The 14,477-nt window shown below is 55.3% G+C and overlaps 3 protein-coding genes across 3 annotated transcripts; 1 reads left to right on the forward strand and 2 right to left on the reverse strand.

Annotated features, from left to right (window-relative positions):
- Window positions 1–4,761: 4,761 nt before the first annotated feature.
- On the reverse strand, window positions 4,762–6,444 carry TRIREDRAFT_53972 (uncharacterized protein; the record flags this gene model as incomplete). The annotated part of the gene is made up of 1 exon (XM_006961528.1): window positions 4,762–6,444. One exon carries the CDS (start codon window positions 6,442–6,444, stop codon window positions 4,762–4,764), a length of 1,683 nt encoding a protein of 560 aa, XP_006961590.1.
- Window positions 6,445–9,810: 3,366 nt separating this feature from the next.
- On the forward strand, window positions 9,811–11,417 carry mkk1 (map kinase; the record flags this gene model as incomplete). The annotated part of the gene is made up of 3 exons (XM_006960910.1): window positions 9,811–10,473; window positions 10,535–11,196; window positions 11,267–11,417. 3 exons carry the CDS (start codon window positions 9,811–9,813, stop codon window positions 11,415–11,417), a joined length of 1,476 nt encoding a protein of 491 aa, XP_006960972.1.
- Window positions 11,418–11,981: 564 nt separating this feature from the next.
- On the reverse strand, window positions 11,982–14,448 carry TRIREDRAFT_119623 (uncharacterized protein; the record flags this gene model as incomplete). Its single annotated transcript, XM_006961529.1, has 3 exons — window positions 11,982–14,023; window positions 14,101–14,275; window positions 14,333–14,448. The coding sequence occupies 3 exons, from the start codon at window positions 14,446–14,448 to the stop codon at window positions 12,077–12,079; spliced, it is 2,238 nt and encodes a 745-aa protein (XP_006961591.1). The 3' UTR covers window positions 11,982–12,076.
- Between the last annotated feature and the right edge of the window lie 29 nt (window positions 14,449–14,477).

Below are 14,477 nucleotides of genomic sequence, written 5' to 3' on the forward strand. Positions count from 1 at the left end.
AATCTGAAGCTTGCCCTTGCTTTTGATTCACATAGTCGCCGAGACACGCTCTCCTCTTTTCCCCCCTTCACTCAGCCCTGCAGCTTCACACATTGTACGTTCTTAGGTACTAATCTGCCAGGTACCATCGCTGCAAGATGGCACGGTTCAGCAAATGCACAGACCGACCCGTTCATCTCGTGAAAAGGAACCCCAATCGGCGGACCTTGCAAGGAGCGCGCGTTCGTGTACGTGTACATACAGTACTTACGTCCATCCAGAGTGAGAGGATGGCCCTGCAATCTTGCCGTTGGGGGGGGAGTTGCAGTCATCATCATCCATGTTTCAAAGCCCCCAGGCACAGCGCAGTATTACAGTACTAAGCCACGATCCAGCGGGCTGCACTCAATGCTGCGCCAGATCGCTCGTCCCTTTCGCAAAACGCGAAATACCAGCCAGAAGGACCGGGGCTTCGGGGCTTGCGAGATGGATGATTAAGATGATTAATACTCGTAGGGCCTGAAGGAAGGGAAGGGAAGGGGGGGGGAGGGGGGTGTATCAGCAGCGAAGGGGGATCCATTTTGCCCGATTTCAAATTGGCCGCTTTAGGCATGGCGCCCAACTTTAAGTGACAGGACAGGGTCCTCCGCTGTCCGTCCGCTCGCTCGGATTCGGCTTGCTTAGATAAGGGCGCTCCACAGCCGGCACATGGCAGCGGGAGTCTCCACAGAAGGAGAGTTCCGTCATGATGGGCTTTTGGCGTTTTGAGGCTTGTTGTAGTACATAGCTCTGGCTGTGGTTCGTCATGGAGCAAGTCCTTTGTTTGCTCGCGTTTTGCAAAGGGCGACAGGGCTTGGTGGCTTTTGAGGTTCTGCACGTTGCTGCCACGCGCGAGGTGCTTTCTATTTCTGTTGTTGCGTTGAGGTACTAGGCATTCGGCAGCGGGTTGCGGGAACGTGACGCCGCTGAGCCTTACACCCCCAGACTTTTTTTCATGATTGTTGCAGAAGTCTGTTGCTTCGAGTTCTGCTGTGTATCCAAACACAAAGTATTACATGTAAGCAACAACCAACGTACTTGGTTTCACTGACCACGAGCCTCGTTCTACTTACTCCTGCATCGGGAGCGGAACTGAGGATCCTTGTCCTCCCTTGCACCTTTTTTTCTCAATTGCAACTGTCTTCGGTCGCTTTTACACAGACTCCCAAGTTGTCATATTCGGTGCGACAAGATACGTATCAATCCAAGTCACCCAGGGTCCCTTTCTCAACGTCATCATACATTTGCGGCACAGAACTGCGGCAATCCGCAGGCCAAGACGATTTAGCAGTTGTTTGTCAGGACCCTGCCTGCCGCCCAGCGACAGCGGTAGATGCCGCCGTATGTCCGCCGAGATGCCGAAAGCCTCCAAGAGTTCAAGAGAGAACGGACATTACCGCACCCGCCCGACTTCAGATGCCGTCATCCTTCATCTGGCCGCTGCACGCTTTCCCATATCGGGTCTAGAAGTCAGCTTTTTTGATAGCAATGGAAGAAGGGCTTTATTAAAGAAGGACGCACAGAAGGGACGTCAAAGCTTCATGTGGTCGCCCGATTGCCGACAGGTTTTCTTGGGTTAGCCAATCAACCAATCACTCGCTTCGATGGCGCGCACACACACCCTCTGACAAAACCCTCTCTGCTCGCCCGGGCGAAATGCCTGCATCTCCGGAACGATATGCCTAATGCCTAATGCCTAATGCCTTACAAAGAACATGCAGCAACGCAGAGTCCTTCTGTCTTCTATCCTTGCCGAAGGAGATATCCGTGGTTAAGATAGGCTGTGCGGCGATGCTTCTTTGATGCTTCCATGTGTCCATGCATGGAACCTTTTTTCTCTTCCCCTCGGCTATTATCCCCTTCTTCTGGACCTTCCATGCATGTTTCCCGATCATTCCGCTTTTTGCTGCTCACAATCGTCTCTTCTCTTTGCCACGCCCCAGATGCCAACATAAACAGCCCCGTGACTTCGCTCTCCGGCGATTCGGTAGCCTCCGTTCGCCGCGGACCAGGGAAACAGTCTTTCTGCCGATGTGTACCTTACATGATGTATCTCCCTTTGAATCCGTTTCTTCTTCGTGGCGCCCCCTTCGCTGTCATGAAAAGGGTTCTGCGGTGAAAAGACAGGGCTTGCCGATGGGCGTTTGGTGTTTCCGGTGCCCTTGAACCCTGGCTCCCCTTGTGTTGGAGCCTTCTTTGTCCCTGCGGGCGTTGAGCGTTTTTGTCTTAAACCCGATGCCGTGGAAACGGTCACATTGGTCCATTGGACTTAGTTTTTCAGACGAGGCCGACGTTCGGACATTGAGTGAGACTTGAGGCATATCCAGACAGCTTGATTAGGCGGCATAGGATGAGTTGAGAACATCGCTTAGACAGGTCTACTACAGAATGTCAAGAGTCATTGACGAATTCTCTCGCTTTCTTTACCGCAATTGCTGTTCATGTTTTGTAAGCAAGTTCCATAGAGCGGCCCGAGTATACATACACGCATGCGGTGCTCGAGTCAACGGTCCCCACGCAAATGCCTGGGGACGGCCCGCATGGATCGCATCACGGCTCAGAGCGTGTGTACGTGTATATCAGGCGCAACGGAATTCATGGGGAAACACAGCTCCATAGGTACTTGTTTGTAATAACTCAGTGGACCTCATCAACCGATTCACACAACAGGAGGCATGAAGACAACATAATACGATCCACACCTCGGCACTTTGCCCAGAATTAATCATCATAACGCCTATGACGGTGGCAAACATAACTCCATGGACATTCAAACGGAACCTCTCTGACGGTGTTACATACTGATGTTTCCCGGTCTATGTAACATCTCCGACAGCCGCCGCTCATCCGTAACATACAGAAGTGCATACAGTTCAGATGGACGTGTTCATGTGATCAGTTAGGAAGGGAATCCATGGCAATCGTCATTGTCCCTCGGCCCTCCGTTCTCTCCGTCGATCGTACACCCCTTGGAACGAAAAGGGGCCGGCCCTGCTGGGGGGGTGGACAGTTGGGCAGTTCGTGCTTGATTGCGTTGCCGTGGGAGCCGATGCTGATGGACCATGGGATCTCAGCCCTGCTGCGTTCAGGGCTGGTGACTTTGATCATCTGGGGTTGTTCCACACGCAGCCGATGCCGTCTGCCGTGATTCGCTATCTGAGCAGGTCACTGGTCAAGGGAGGCATTCTCACGAACACGTTCTTTGGTCTTCACTTGATTCTGGATTCTTTGAATTCCGTGACTGGACGTCCCAAGCAGCTCTGCCAATGCTCACGGGAGAGCTCGAGCTTGATACAAAACTCCACAACTGCGGTTCTCACATCAATATGCTCATGAAACGGACGGAAGGGCGAGCCAAAGGCAAGAATCTACGGCCCCTCCTCCTCTTTATCAGGGATCGCGTATTCCAGAGTGTCGGTAATGAGATCGCCGAGGTCATCTCATCCCCAGACTGTGTTCCTCAGAGCTGAACAGGGCATTGGAACATGCAACAGCTCATTACACACCAACTCGCCGTATTCCCTGTTTCTTAACCCCCATTCCTTGACTTCTTAAGAGTACGTACGCGTAAGCATGATGCTAGTAGATGCTCGTACTGTAAACATCGTCCGATAGCCCTGTCTGCTGAAGAGACAATCCCATTGCATGTCTCCCCAGATCCCTTCCAGTGCATCGCCAGGGGTTGCTTCGTCGTGCCACGGCCTCGGGTTTTAATCTCAGCAATCAGCAAGTTCAGTCTGCATTGGAGTCACTCAAATCACTCCTGAGCCATGGTCTGTCTAGTACTTCCTTCTTTATTGTCATTGGGGGCCAAAATACTCCATCTCCTCTAATTGCACAAATCCAAGTCTCGTGCCATGCTGCGTACATGTAAGCAGAGAATTATTCAATGAAACACATCACAAATCAACAAAAACAGCGTTACTCTGTGTCCGAAAGTTCTTTCCCCCCTCTCTCAGTCATCAAAAACCAATCCCCCGGAATCGCCTCACAAAAGATCTCTTGCTTTCCCCCGGCTTCCTTATTTTTGGCTCCCGCTTCCAGCGCAATGGACCGCCCGCTCGCTACTCCTTCACACACCTGTCAAGATCCGTCTGACATACCCTATGAGTATCCCTCCTCCTCCTCCTCCTCCTCATCCTCCTCCCTTACCCCTGAACATCATCCCGCGTTTCCCCTACGATATTGCCTCTTTGGGGAAAGCCAGCTTACCCGACGGCATGGAACCGGGACCCTCGATGGTCCCGCGGCTCGCTTAGCCTTGTCCCAACTCCTTCGTAATACTATAACTCGTGAAGAAAAACGTGGGCGCGCTGATTGCTTACTGCATACTCAATACTTTATCAGTTACCGCGGGACGTTTGCGAGACGGAACCCTTTTTTTTTGCGGGCTGTCGACAGGTGAGATCCATGCCCGTTGGCTCTGTGCAAGGGGGCAAAACTCGTACGAGCTTGAGGGGGGTCGTAGGGCGCATCGTCGGCTTCAGGGACCCGTGCTGACATCGTTTCCCCTTGATTGACGGTTGTCCCAGACCATGATGCTACAGACCAGCAGGTCGGGTCGATAGTCGGAGGGAAGCGAGCGTTGCGGGCGATGCTTACTGGACGCCAAGCAAGAAAGAGGATGGAAGTGGTCACGGCAATAGTCATGGCAGTTGAGAGCCATGTCCATGGAGCAAATGATTGGAGACATGAAGACAATCGCTGAAATTGATGGTGCTCTGAACTTCGCCAATGGTGATACTATGCCTGAAGCTTCTGCTTCGTCTTCTTCCTCTTGCCACCAACCTCCCTCCCTTCCTCCATCTCCAGCAACGCCTCTCGCTTCTTCTCGCTAACCACCTTGAGCGCATCTCGGATCACTCTCGTCTCCAGGTTGACGCCCTCCTCTTCCCAAGCCTCCATCTTCCTGCCCACGCGCTCTTCAATAGCCAGGACCAGCTCCACGTCTCGCTGGCCCACCAGCGTGACGGCCTCACCCTTGCGGCCCGCACGGGCAGTACGTCCCACTCGGTGGATGTAGTCGTCCGGGTCTCGAGGGACGTCGTAGTTGATGACCAAGCTGACTTCTTGAATATCAAGACCTCGAGCTGCCACGTCCGTCGCCACCAAGATCCTAGCCGCCGAAGCTCGGAAGCGGGCGAGATTGTCCGTCCGCTGTCTCTGGGGCAGCTTGGAGTGCAGAGAGGTGACGCGGTGGTCCAGCAATCGCAGCAGGTGGTGGAGGTACTCGGCTGTCGTTGTACGGTTGCAAAAGATGATGACCGTCTTGTTGACGTTGGCCTCGGTGAGCAGGAACACGTGGAGATAGTGCTCCTTGTGGGTGACGGGAATCTGCACGTGCTTCTGGCTCAGGGTTGCCGGGATGGCCAGCATCTGCGTGTCCACCTCGCAGACGAAGACGGGAGGCTTTCCAGGCCGCTGCGGCAGCTCCTTGAGCGCTCGCACCTCTGGCGTGATGGTTGCCGTGAAGAGAAGCGTCTGTCTCTGAGTGGCAGGCGGCAAGACTGATAGGCATTCCTCGACGTCGGGCAGCATACTGCCTTTCCCACCGGCATGCAGGAGCCGATCTGCTTCGTCGAGAACCACGTAGCGTACTCTGCGAAGCCCGCAGATGGTGTCCTCTCCAGATGTCCTAATGTGGTCTGCCAGACGGCCCGGAGTCGCAATGATGACATGTGGTCGTTGGGCGAGCGCAATGGCTTGCGATCGCATGTCGGCGCCGCCGGTGACAAGGATGATCTTGAGGCTCTGTGGAGACGAAATCGCCTTGAACTGCTCGTAGATTTGCAGGGCAAGCTCTCGGGTGGGCGTCAGGACGACAGCAAAGATGGCGGTTGGATCCTCTGCCCACTTCTGAAGCACGGGGACGGCAAAGGCCACCGTCTTTCCCGAACCTGTTCTGCTGCCTCCTATGCAGTCCCTCCCCTTCAATATCTCGGGTATGCAGCCCTTTTGAATGCCGGTTGGCCGTCTGATGGCCATGTTCCCGAGCGACTGGACAAGCCATGGCCGCACGTTGAGGGCAGCAAAGGTGGTATTTGGATCGGTGGGTGCCAGAATGGGATTCTGCGATTGCGGTAATGGTTGCGATTGCGAGGTGCCTGAGGGTTTGCTGACAGGTGTGTCTGCTCTCTTTTCGACATTTCGCTTGATTCGAGAGGGCACAGCTATGGCAGGCACTACCAATTTCGGTACCTTGCTGCCACCATCTTTGTCTTCTTCGTCGTCCTCGTCATCATCATCAACATCGTCGTCGTCCTGATCGCTCTCGTCTTCTCCAACTTGAAGCTCGGGAGAAGTGCGACGCCGTTTCCTGGCAGCGGCGCTGTCGAGGTAATCGGACTCGTCGCCGGAATCCGACGCGTTGGATGAGAGCTCCGGATCCGAAGACCGCTCCTCGTATGTAGCACCTGCAGACGGCATACTGAAAGGCCGAGGATGTGCAGTTTGCAGATGCTCTCACAGCTATTCTCGACACAAGATAATCTGGGACTACTATCACCAACTGCCCGTACTCGCACCTGGGAAAAGAAAAAAAAAAAGTTGAGAGTCGGCCATTAGGAGTGGGGCCATGGCAGCTTGGTGGGGTTGGCCTCCCACCGCCTGCTGTATTCGGCAGAAGCGCATCAAGCGGTCGTTTCGCGTCTATTTTCGACGAGCAAGATCCGAGCTTGGCTGTGCATACATGTACTCGTGGTATGTATTACCGAGTCAAGACAATACGAGCAGCAGCTTCTCAAGATCGATCGAAGCATTGTGAATGCATCTATTTTTATCAACGGCCGATCAGACAAGTCCCACCTCTACGACACCCGAAGCACTCGCTTCTTTGCTCCTTGGCCGGCCCTGTCACCTCTGCCGCGTCGCATGTATACGCATGTATACTAGACGCAATAAAAGAGGGCGAACCAACCATCGGGCGAGGCTGTAAACGCGCGCTTGGAGAAACGCCAGGCTAAGAAGCGCACGACGCTCATTGGCTCGATGACGGGCATCTGCATGCTGCGCCGCCCTTGAAACAGCATCATCAGTCGAGTCGAGCAGCAGCGATGACATTATCATGGGTGACACTGTTCGAGGCTTGAGCTGTGCCTCTTCCACTGCCCGTCCCTGTTCAAGTTCAATACGGCGGCCGTATTGCACGAGTGGCTGCGGCTGGACTTTTGTCTGCCCTCCAACTGGAGATTCCCGGCCTTGGGATCTTCTTCTTCATCTTCTTCTTCCTCTTCTAGCACCGAGAGCCCATGCATTGGTCCTATTGGCCTGACGCTTGCTGCAGTGTGTGTCAGACAAGCAAACGCCTCGCATTGACGGGATTTTCTGGGGCCAGGCCAAGACAGATATCGAGTGAATGGGGTGGCAGCCCACTCCTTCCAGCTGCTGCAGGGTGTGGCCGCTGGTCTTACATTCCACGTGTCGAACCAGTTCGGGACTTTTATGTCCAGCTCAGGGCTGATGGTTGAACGTGATCCTGGTAGCATTGCAGCTGCCACCCGACCTTTAATCTTTTTGGCACGGCTCAGGTGAGGGGAGATGGTCAGCAGCGGGCATAACACGGCGGTTTTTTGAGGACATGCACCTCTGGTTCGAGGGTCCTTTGTGCCATGCGCACTACATGTATTCACCAAATCTTACCTGTAGTTCCGGCTAATTGGAGCCACAAGGCGCCCCCGATTGATTCTGCAGGCGCATGGATGGACCAGGGGCGTCGAGAACCGCGTAGTTGGAGCGCCGCCAGCACACAAAAGTGGTGTTGTAGGGTAAGCTGGGGGAGCATTGCAGCAGCCACTACTACCTAGGTACTACCCGTGCAGGACGAGATGGAGGTCATGGTTGGAGAAGGGCTCGATACTGCGCCTGCGCCGAGCCATGGACCCTGGCTAGTGCTTTGTTCAGAACCTGGAATTGCAGTTAAAGTACATACTATTGATTATCAAATTGGATGGCTTCTGTTGTTTGTGCTTGTGTGTGAGTCGACCTGGGACTCGATACATAATAATATCGACGACGGTCAAAGAGGCGGCCACCAATCTCCCTGATGCCCCAGCCCCTGGCTCCAAGGACGGCTTGTCGAAGTGCTGATGGGCCTCGGCCGTGCCGTCTTCCGCACCAGAAGCCCGCTTACGCCTGCTCTCGGTGCATCTGTATCACCTCTCCCATCACCTGGTGCCCCTCTGGTTCAATGTTGTTTGCTCGCCTCTGCGTGCTGATTTGCCCGGAGCAGCGCTCCCGCCTCATCTCCACGTCCCAACCTTGGTTTCACCAGCATCAGCACCAGCCGCGGAAACCGGCTGCAGTCCAGTCCAGCCCAGTTCCATCACGGCCCAGGGCAGTCCACCCTCCCTCAAATGTCCACAGACACCAGTTGACATTAGCGCCGCCAGTCTGGCGAGCACGAGAGCTCATGCAGCTGGGAGTCTTCGCGTCTGGTTGGGGGGATTGGTCTGGCACTTGACCTGCAGCCACAGAGCCCTACGGCGCCCTGGGAGCTCTCCCCACAGGGGACCCCGTGGTGCGCCTCTGCAGCGCCTCGACGGGTGCTATTACAGCGCGTGGATGTACCTACATGTCGAGCCATCCTCATGTCCATACATGCGGGTACAGCGCCTCTGCCGCTGGCTGCACTGCAGGGATGCAGCCCCCCATCAACCCGCCACTCGCAATGCCCTGCAGAGCGCTGCCAGGCCTGCACAATGCCACACGGCTCCGCTGGCGCGCATCTGCCGCTCTAGACAGTACCTGTGGGTACTTGCGATGTCCTACCAAACCCCAGCAGCCGCTGTAACTGTAACCCACACACTCACCAAAGGCAGTCCTGGCTCCAGTCTGCAAGTTGTCGGTCCCCCTACAGTCGGTAGGTACCTTAAGAGTTGAACCACTCCATGAGCATTACTTGTACTGCTCAGACCCCGAGCTGGCCATAAGCTTCACCTCAGCACCAGCACCGACCTTGTTCAGCCATCATCGTCTTCAAATCCTTCGTTTTGACTGCTGCCCTCTGTCTCAAACCATCCAGTGCCTCAATTTTGCCTTCTTTTTGTTTTGCCTTCCAGCGGACGTTCAACGGTCGATACATACTTGCACATCCATACCTCTCAACTTCAGCCGGCTATCCCCTCTTGAGCGGCTGTCCCCTCACTCGCCCGTCGCCTTCGACCCACGCTGGCACCAATCGAACTGTGCATGCGAGCATTCGCCTCTTGCGACTTGAACAATCACTTTGCCAACGCATCGCAAATCGCCCGCCAATATTCTGCATTTTTTTCGTTTCTGTTTCATGTTGGCATCAGCGTCGCTCTATTTTAGCTTCTGCCCGCCCTCTCCCTGTCCTTCTTGCACAGCTCTTGTCTGACCATCGTTCGGATTGCTCTGCTTTTCTTCTCTCTCGCTCTCGTTTTTTCTGCAGCGGCTGTTTGTACTGCTCCGTACATACTACCTAGGGCCTGCGCGTGTCTCCGTGTGCCGCTCCGACCTCCAGCCTCGCAAAAGTCCCAACCGCCGGCCTCTTTGCCTCTCACCAGCCGCCAAATTCGCTCGCTTGGACGCCGTCGCGATAATTTGCCTTGATCGGCACTGCTCACCACCATGGCTGACGCAGCTCCTTCACAATCTCAGGGCAGCGACCCCGCCGCCCAGCTCGTGAGTCGCATGCACTCTCTTGAACCTCACCCCCCCTGGACGGACGTGGACAGCACGACTGACTGAACTCTGTGGCTGCAGCATCCCGCCTCCTCCTCGTCCTCGTCTTCCTCCTCCGCCGCTCTCCCGACTCCCATGTCCGTACCGATCATGAACTCGCCCGCACCGCTCATGCGTCCTGCCATCCCAGGGAGCCGCGGCCGCGCTGCGCCCAGATTGGGCCTGGCCATCCCGCCCTCACCAAACGCCAAGCCCGTGGGCAACCTGACGATCCAGCCGCCCGCCAGACCCCCTCTGCCGACGCTGCACCTCGCCACGCCCATGGGCAGCCAGGTCACACCAGTTGAACAGCCCGCGAGGCCACAGGGGATACAGCCCGGGCAGTCTGCAGGCGGCGGCAGCGAGAGCAGCGCGGCGCATTCGAGGTCTGGGAGCTTCGGCCCTCTGGACGGGCGGGCAAGCAACCCCACGTCCGCCGGCTCTCAGTTTTCGGCCCTTTCCTTTGCCTCCCAGTATGGCATCCCCGTCACTCGAGCCCAGGGAACCCCGGATCCTGTATCTGCCGTTGGCTCCATGAGGAGCGAAGGCGGTGTCTCTATGGAGAGAGATGGAAGCCTGCAGGGCCTCGAGGGGTTCGACAGACTCAGCATTGAGAAAGCAAGAACTGCTGATGTCGAGGATCTGGACGACGAGGGATGGAGAATTGCCAGCCTGGAGAAGCGAATCGTTGAGCTGGGCAACCTGGGTGAGGGTGCAGGAGGTGCTGTGACCAAGGCCATGCTTAAAGGCGGCAAGACCGTCTTTGCCCTCAAGGTATGCTCTCTAAAAATCAAATTCAACCGCCATGTCCGATGGCTCACTGATCCCACGTTAGGTCATCACTACCAATCCCGATCCTGATGTCAAGAAGCAAATTGTTCGAGAACTGGGTTTCAACAAGGAATGTGCCTCGGACCACATCTGCCGCTACTACGGAGCATTCGTTGACCCCTCTACCGCCACCATCTCCATTGCCATGGAGTTTTGCGAAGGAGGCTCTCTCGACAGCATCTACAAGGAAGTCAAGAGGCTAGGAGGTCGTACTGGCGAAAAGGTACTGGGCAAGATCGCCGAAGGCGTTCTTGGTGGCCTTACCTACCTACACACGCGAAGGATCATCCACCGAGACATCAAGCCCTCCAACATCCTGCTGTGCCGCGACGGCTCAGTGAAGCTCTGCGACTTCGGTGTTTCGGGCGATTTCGGAACCAAGGGTGAAGCCAACACCTTTATTGGAACCAGCTACTACATGGCTCCGGAGCGTATCACCGGCCAGTCCTACACCATCACCTCGGACGTTTGGTCCACGGGAGTCACGTTGCTCGAAGTCGCGCAGCACCGATTCCCCTTCCCTGCGGACGGCACGGAGATGCAGCCTCGTGCAGGCCTGATCGACCTGCTCACGTACATTGTGAGGCAGCCAGTGCCGAAGCTCAAGGACGAGCCCGACAACGACGTCTACTGGAGCGACAACTTTAAATATTTCATCGAGTGCTGGTAAGTTTTGCTTGGACTTTTTTTCTGTGAGGCTTTGGCTTTGTGGCTAATCATTTTCGGTGTCTCATAGTCTGGAGAAGCAGCCTAACCGTAGAGCGAGTCCCTGGAAAATGCTAGAACACCCATGGATGGTCGAGATGCGATCAAAGAGAGTCAACATGGTCAAGTACCTATCCTTTGTATGGGGCTGGGACGAGAAGCAAGTCAAAACTTCTCAATGAACATGACACATACCCTGGCAAAGCTTGAAAAAACGATGACAATGCATTGCTGCTCATTACGGCTGGACCAGCGGGCTGGCCTTGTCGTGCGGTGCGAGGATACACGTGCTGAGATGAGTTTTCGATGCATTATGACGATGCTGATGAGGGCATTTGAATCATTGAACCACCAGCGATGGATCTGCAATAGAAGCATATTTCTGCAGAAAGAGGAGGACGAACAAACGAACGAACGAACGGGCCAGAGAGAGAGAGAGAGCGAGAGAGAGAGAGTGATAGAGAGAGAGAGAAGGGCCCAAAGGCGAAGAAAGAACGGTTCATGAGAGGAGCTGTTCATGCTACATCTTGAAGTTGTCAACGTGGGACATTTGACATATTCTTTGGCTATCAAGCGCGAGCACATAGCGGTTATTTTCTTGTTCCCCCCTTTTGTCATTGTATTCACACTCATCAACGCGGCGTTATATAGTTGGGATCATTTTTTCTCTATTTATCCATATATATATCGAGAAATAGCTCAAAAAAAATGTAAAAATATGCCAATGTATTCCAAAAAGCGCAATCATCATTGCTACGACAGACCATTATAATGTTTGAAAGCAGACCACCAGCATGTCTTAGTACTCATGCAATAGTATAAGATTGTGATGCTTCTTCCCTCAGGCGGTGTTGCTCTCCGGGGGGTCGCCCATGAGCTCTCGCAGCGTGACGGTTGCATAGGCGCTTCTGCCGAGCTGGAACTTGATGACTGCTGCAATCTTGAGGGGCTGGTCTACCTCCATGGTTTCCTGTGCGCTTGTAGTCTCTGCAGACTCTTCGGCTTTGTCATTGCCGGTGGCGGCAGCTTCGTTTGTTGCCTCGTTTTGCGTGACGGCGTCAGACTCTTGGTCTTCCTGTTGTACCTTGGCCACCTTGCTCGGTCTCGCATCGTCACTCTCTTCGCGAGAACGCTTGTTGCTGTTGCTGTTGCTGTTGCTATTGTTGTTACCGCTCGCCTTACGAGCAGCTCTGATGAGATCCAGATCCGTCGGGTGCATCTGCTCCTCGTCGCTCACATACGTCTTGAACTCGACGGCGGGCGTGCCGAGGAACTTGTTCATCAGCTTGCGGTACCGCCCGGGCAGGCTGAACTCGCGGCGCATGCGGCGCATCTTGTGCGGGTCCAGCCCGCCGTTCTCCTCGCGGCCCATGAAGTCGACGTAGAAGTCGCCAATCTCGTTATCCGGGTAGATGACGTCGTAGCCCGGCGTGGGGAGGACGACGTCGTGGATCGTGTACTTGCCGCTTGCCGCCTCTTCCTCGGTGAGCGGTCTGGCGCGCAGGGGCACGTCGTCGTCGTCCTCAACGACGGGGTTAACAATGTCGTCGCCGTCTTGGTCCTGGCCGCTGATTTGCGGCGTGGCCTCGGTCTCGGCGATGACGAGGTCTCCCTTGACGACCTTTTCGCCGTGGAGCTCCCATCGCCTGCTCGCCGCGTGGTTCCACACGTAGGATTGTAATGCGTGGAGATACATGGAGCGCAGGCCTCGGGTGATGTGGATGAGGGCGCCGACAAAGTCTCTTCGGGACTGCTTGCCCTGCCTGTTGAGATGACGGAGGACGCATACTTCGGCCGAGAACCGCCGGGGCATGATCTCGATGGCCTTGTCTACGTCCTTTTCCGTCTTGAAGAGCATGCAGGCGAGGTGGCGGTTGTATTCGTCCCTCTTGGCCGGCTCGTCCGGGATGCCCTCTGTCTCTGCCTTGTGGGCGATTTCTTCGTCGTAGGCGAGGATGGCGTTGATTGCTGCCTCGTAGTTGTCGCCCAAGATGAGCTTTCCAATCTCGTGCGTTCCGATCTGATGAGTGCCGAATCTCTGATGGCCAAAGTAGTTGATCCATCCATGCTCCGTCATGTGGTCCAATGCGGACTGGACATTTTCACGCATCAGCTCGACCTGCTCGGATATCGGTTTCGTGCTGGCATCGCCGACAATCTGGCAGTTCTTGATCGTTATGACAAATTCGTTGCCCAGCAGCTCTCCTAGGTGGATGGGCTCCGACTTGTACTCATAATCGCCCGTCGTTATGCCCCAGAGCTTCCCGTTGATGCCTGCAAGACTTCGGTCCCGCGTGTATCGGACGGAGCAGCGCTGGACTGTGGAAGCACGTCGGTCCTTGGTACCCGCGTAGTTGATCACCTGAGGCTTCACCTTGAGGATGCGGGCAATCTGGTTGACGGCATCCATGGTGTCGCGGTTATCCTTGAAGAGGGTGAAGTGAAGATACTCGCCAATAGGCTGGTCGTCTTGCCTGTTACGGTTCCGATTGCGTCCGCCCCGGCCTCGTTTGCCTCTCCGCGTGGGCGCCGCATAGCTTGCAACGATAGCGCCGGCATCGTCTGTGCTGGTCTCTATCCTGGAGTTGAAGATGCGTCGAATCTCCTGGTGAATCTCTCCGCGCTTGAACTTGTCGTCGACGGGTTCAGAAGTGACCGACTTCTTCTTCTCCGGAGCCTCTACCTGGCTTTCTTGGAACAGGTCCACGAGCTCTTGCGCAAACTTTTCGCCAGCCAGGTTGCTGAGAGCTGTGACGTCTTCTGCTGGAACCTCGATAATTTCCTTCTCCTGGGGTGTGTCGTTGGCGCCATCGGCATCGTTGGCATCGGCGTTTTCGGCTGCTTCATGCTGCTTCTTAGGCGTACCGACCTCTTCGGCTGGCGCAGCGTCTGTTGTCTATCAAGTCGGTCAGATCCAGCTGCATCTTGGGTCAACTTCCGGTCATCAATCACCTGCTTTTCCTGGCCACCCAACCCGATCTTGCGCAGATGCACAACGGCACCGTCTTTTCCAATCTCATTGACTTGAAAGTCTGAGAATCTATAGATGCATCAGCAACTCGTCCACTCCTTTGGGAGCATATCAGGAAGCGCGTACCTCACGCGCAGGTCGCCCACCCACGGAAACCGCAGAGGCGTGGCGCGCTGCGTGATTCCTATCGACTTGGCGTGAGACGCACTCTGGCGCACATTGTAATGCGCCTGCTCGCTCATGATCACGGTTGAGGCAGCAAAGAGGCGTG

The sequence above is a fragment of the Trichoderma reesei genome (genome assembly GCF_000167675.1).
Source record: "Trichoderma reesei QM6a unplaced genomic scaffold TRIREscaffold_1, whole genome shotgun sequence".
Classification (NCBI taxonomy): domain Eukaryota; kingdom Fungi; phylum Ascomycota; class Sordariomycetes; order Hypocreales; family Hypocreaceae; genus Trichoderma; species Trichoderma reesei.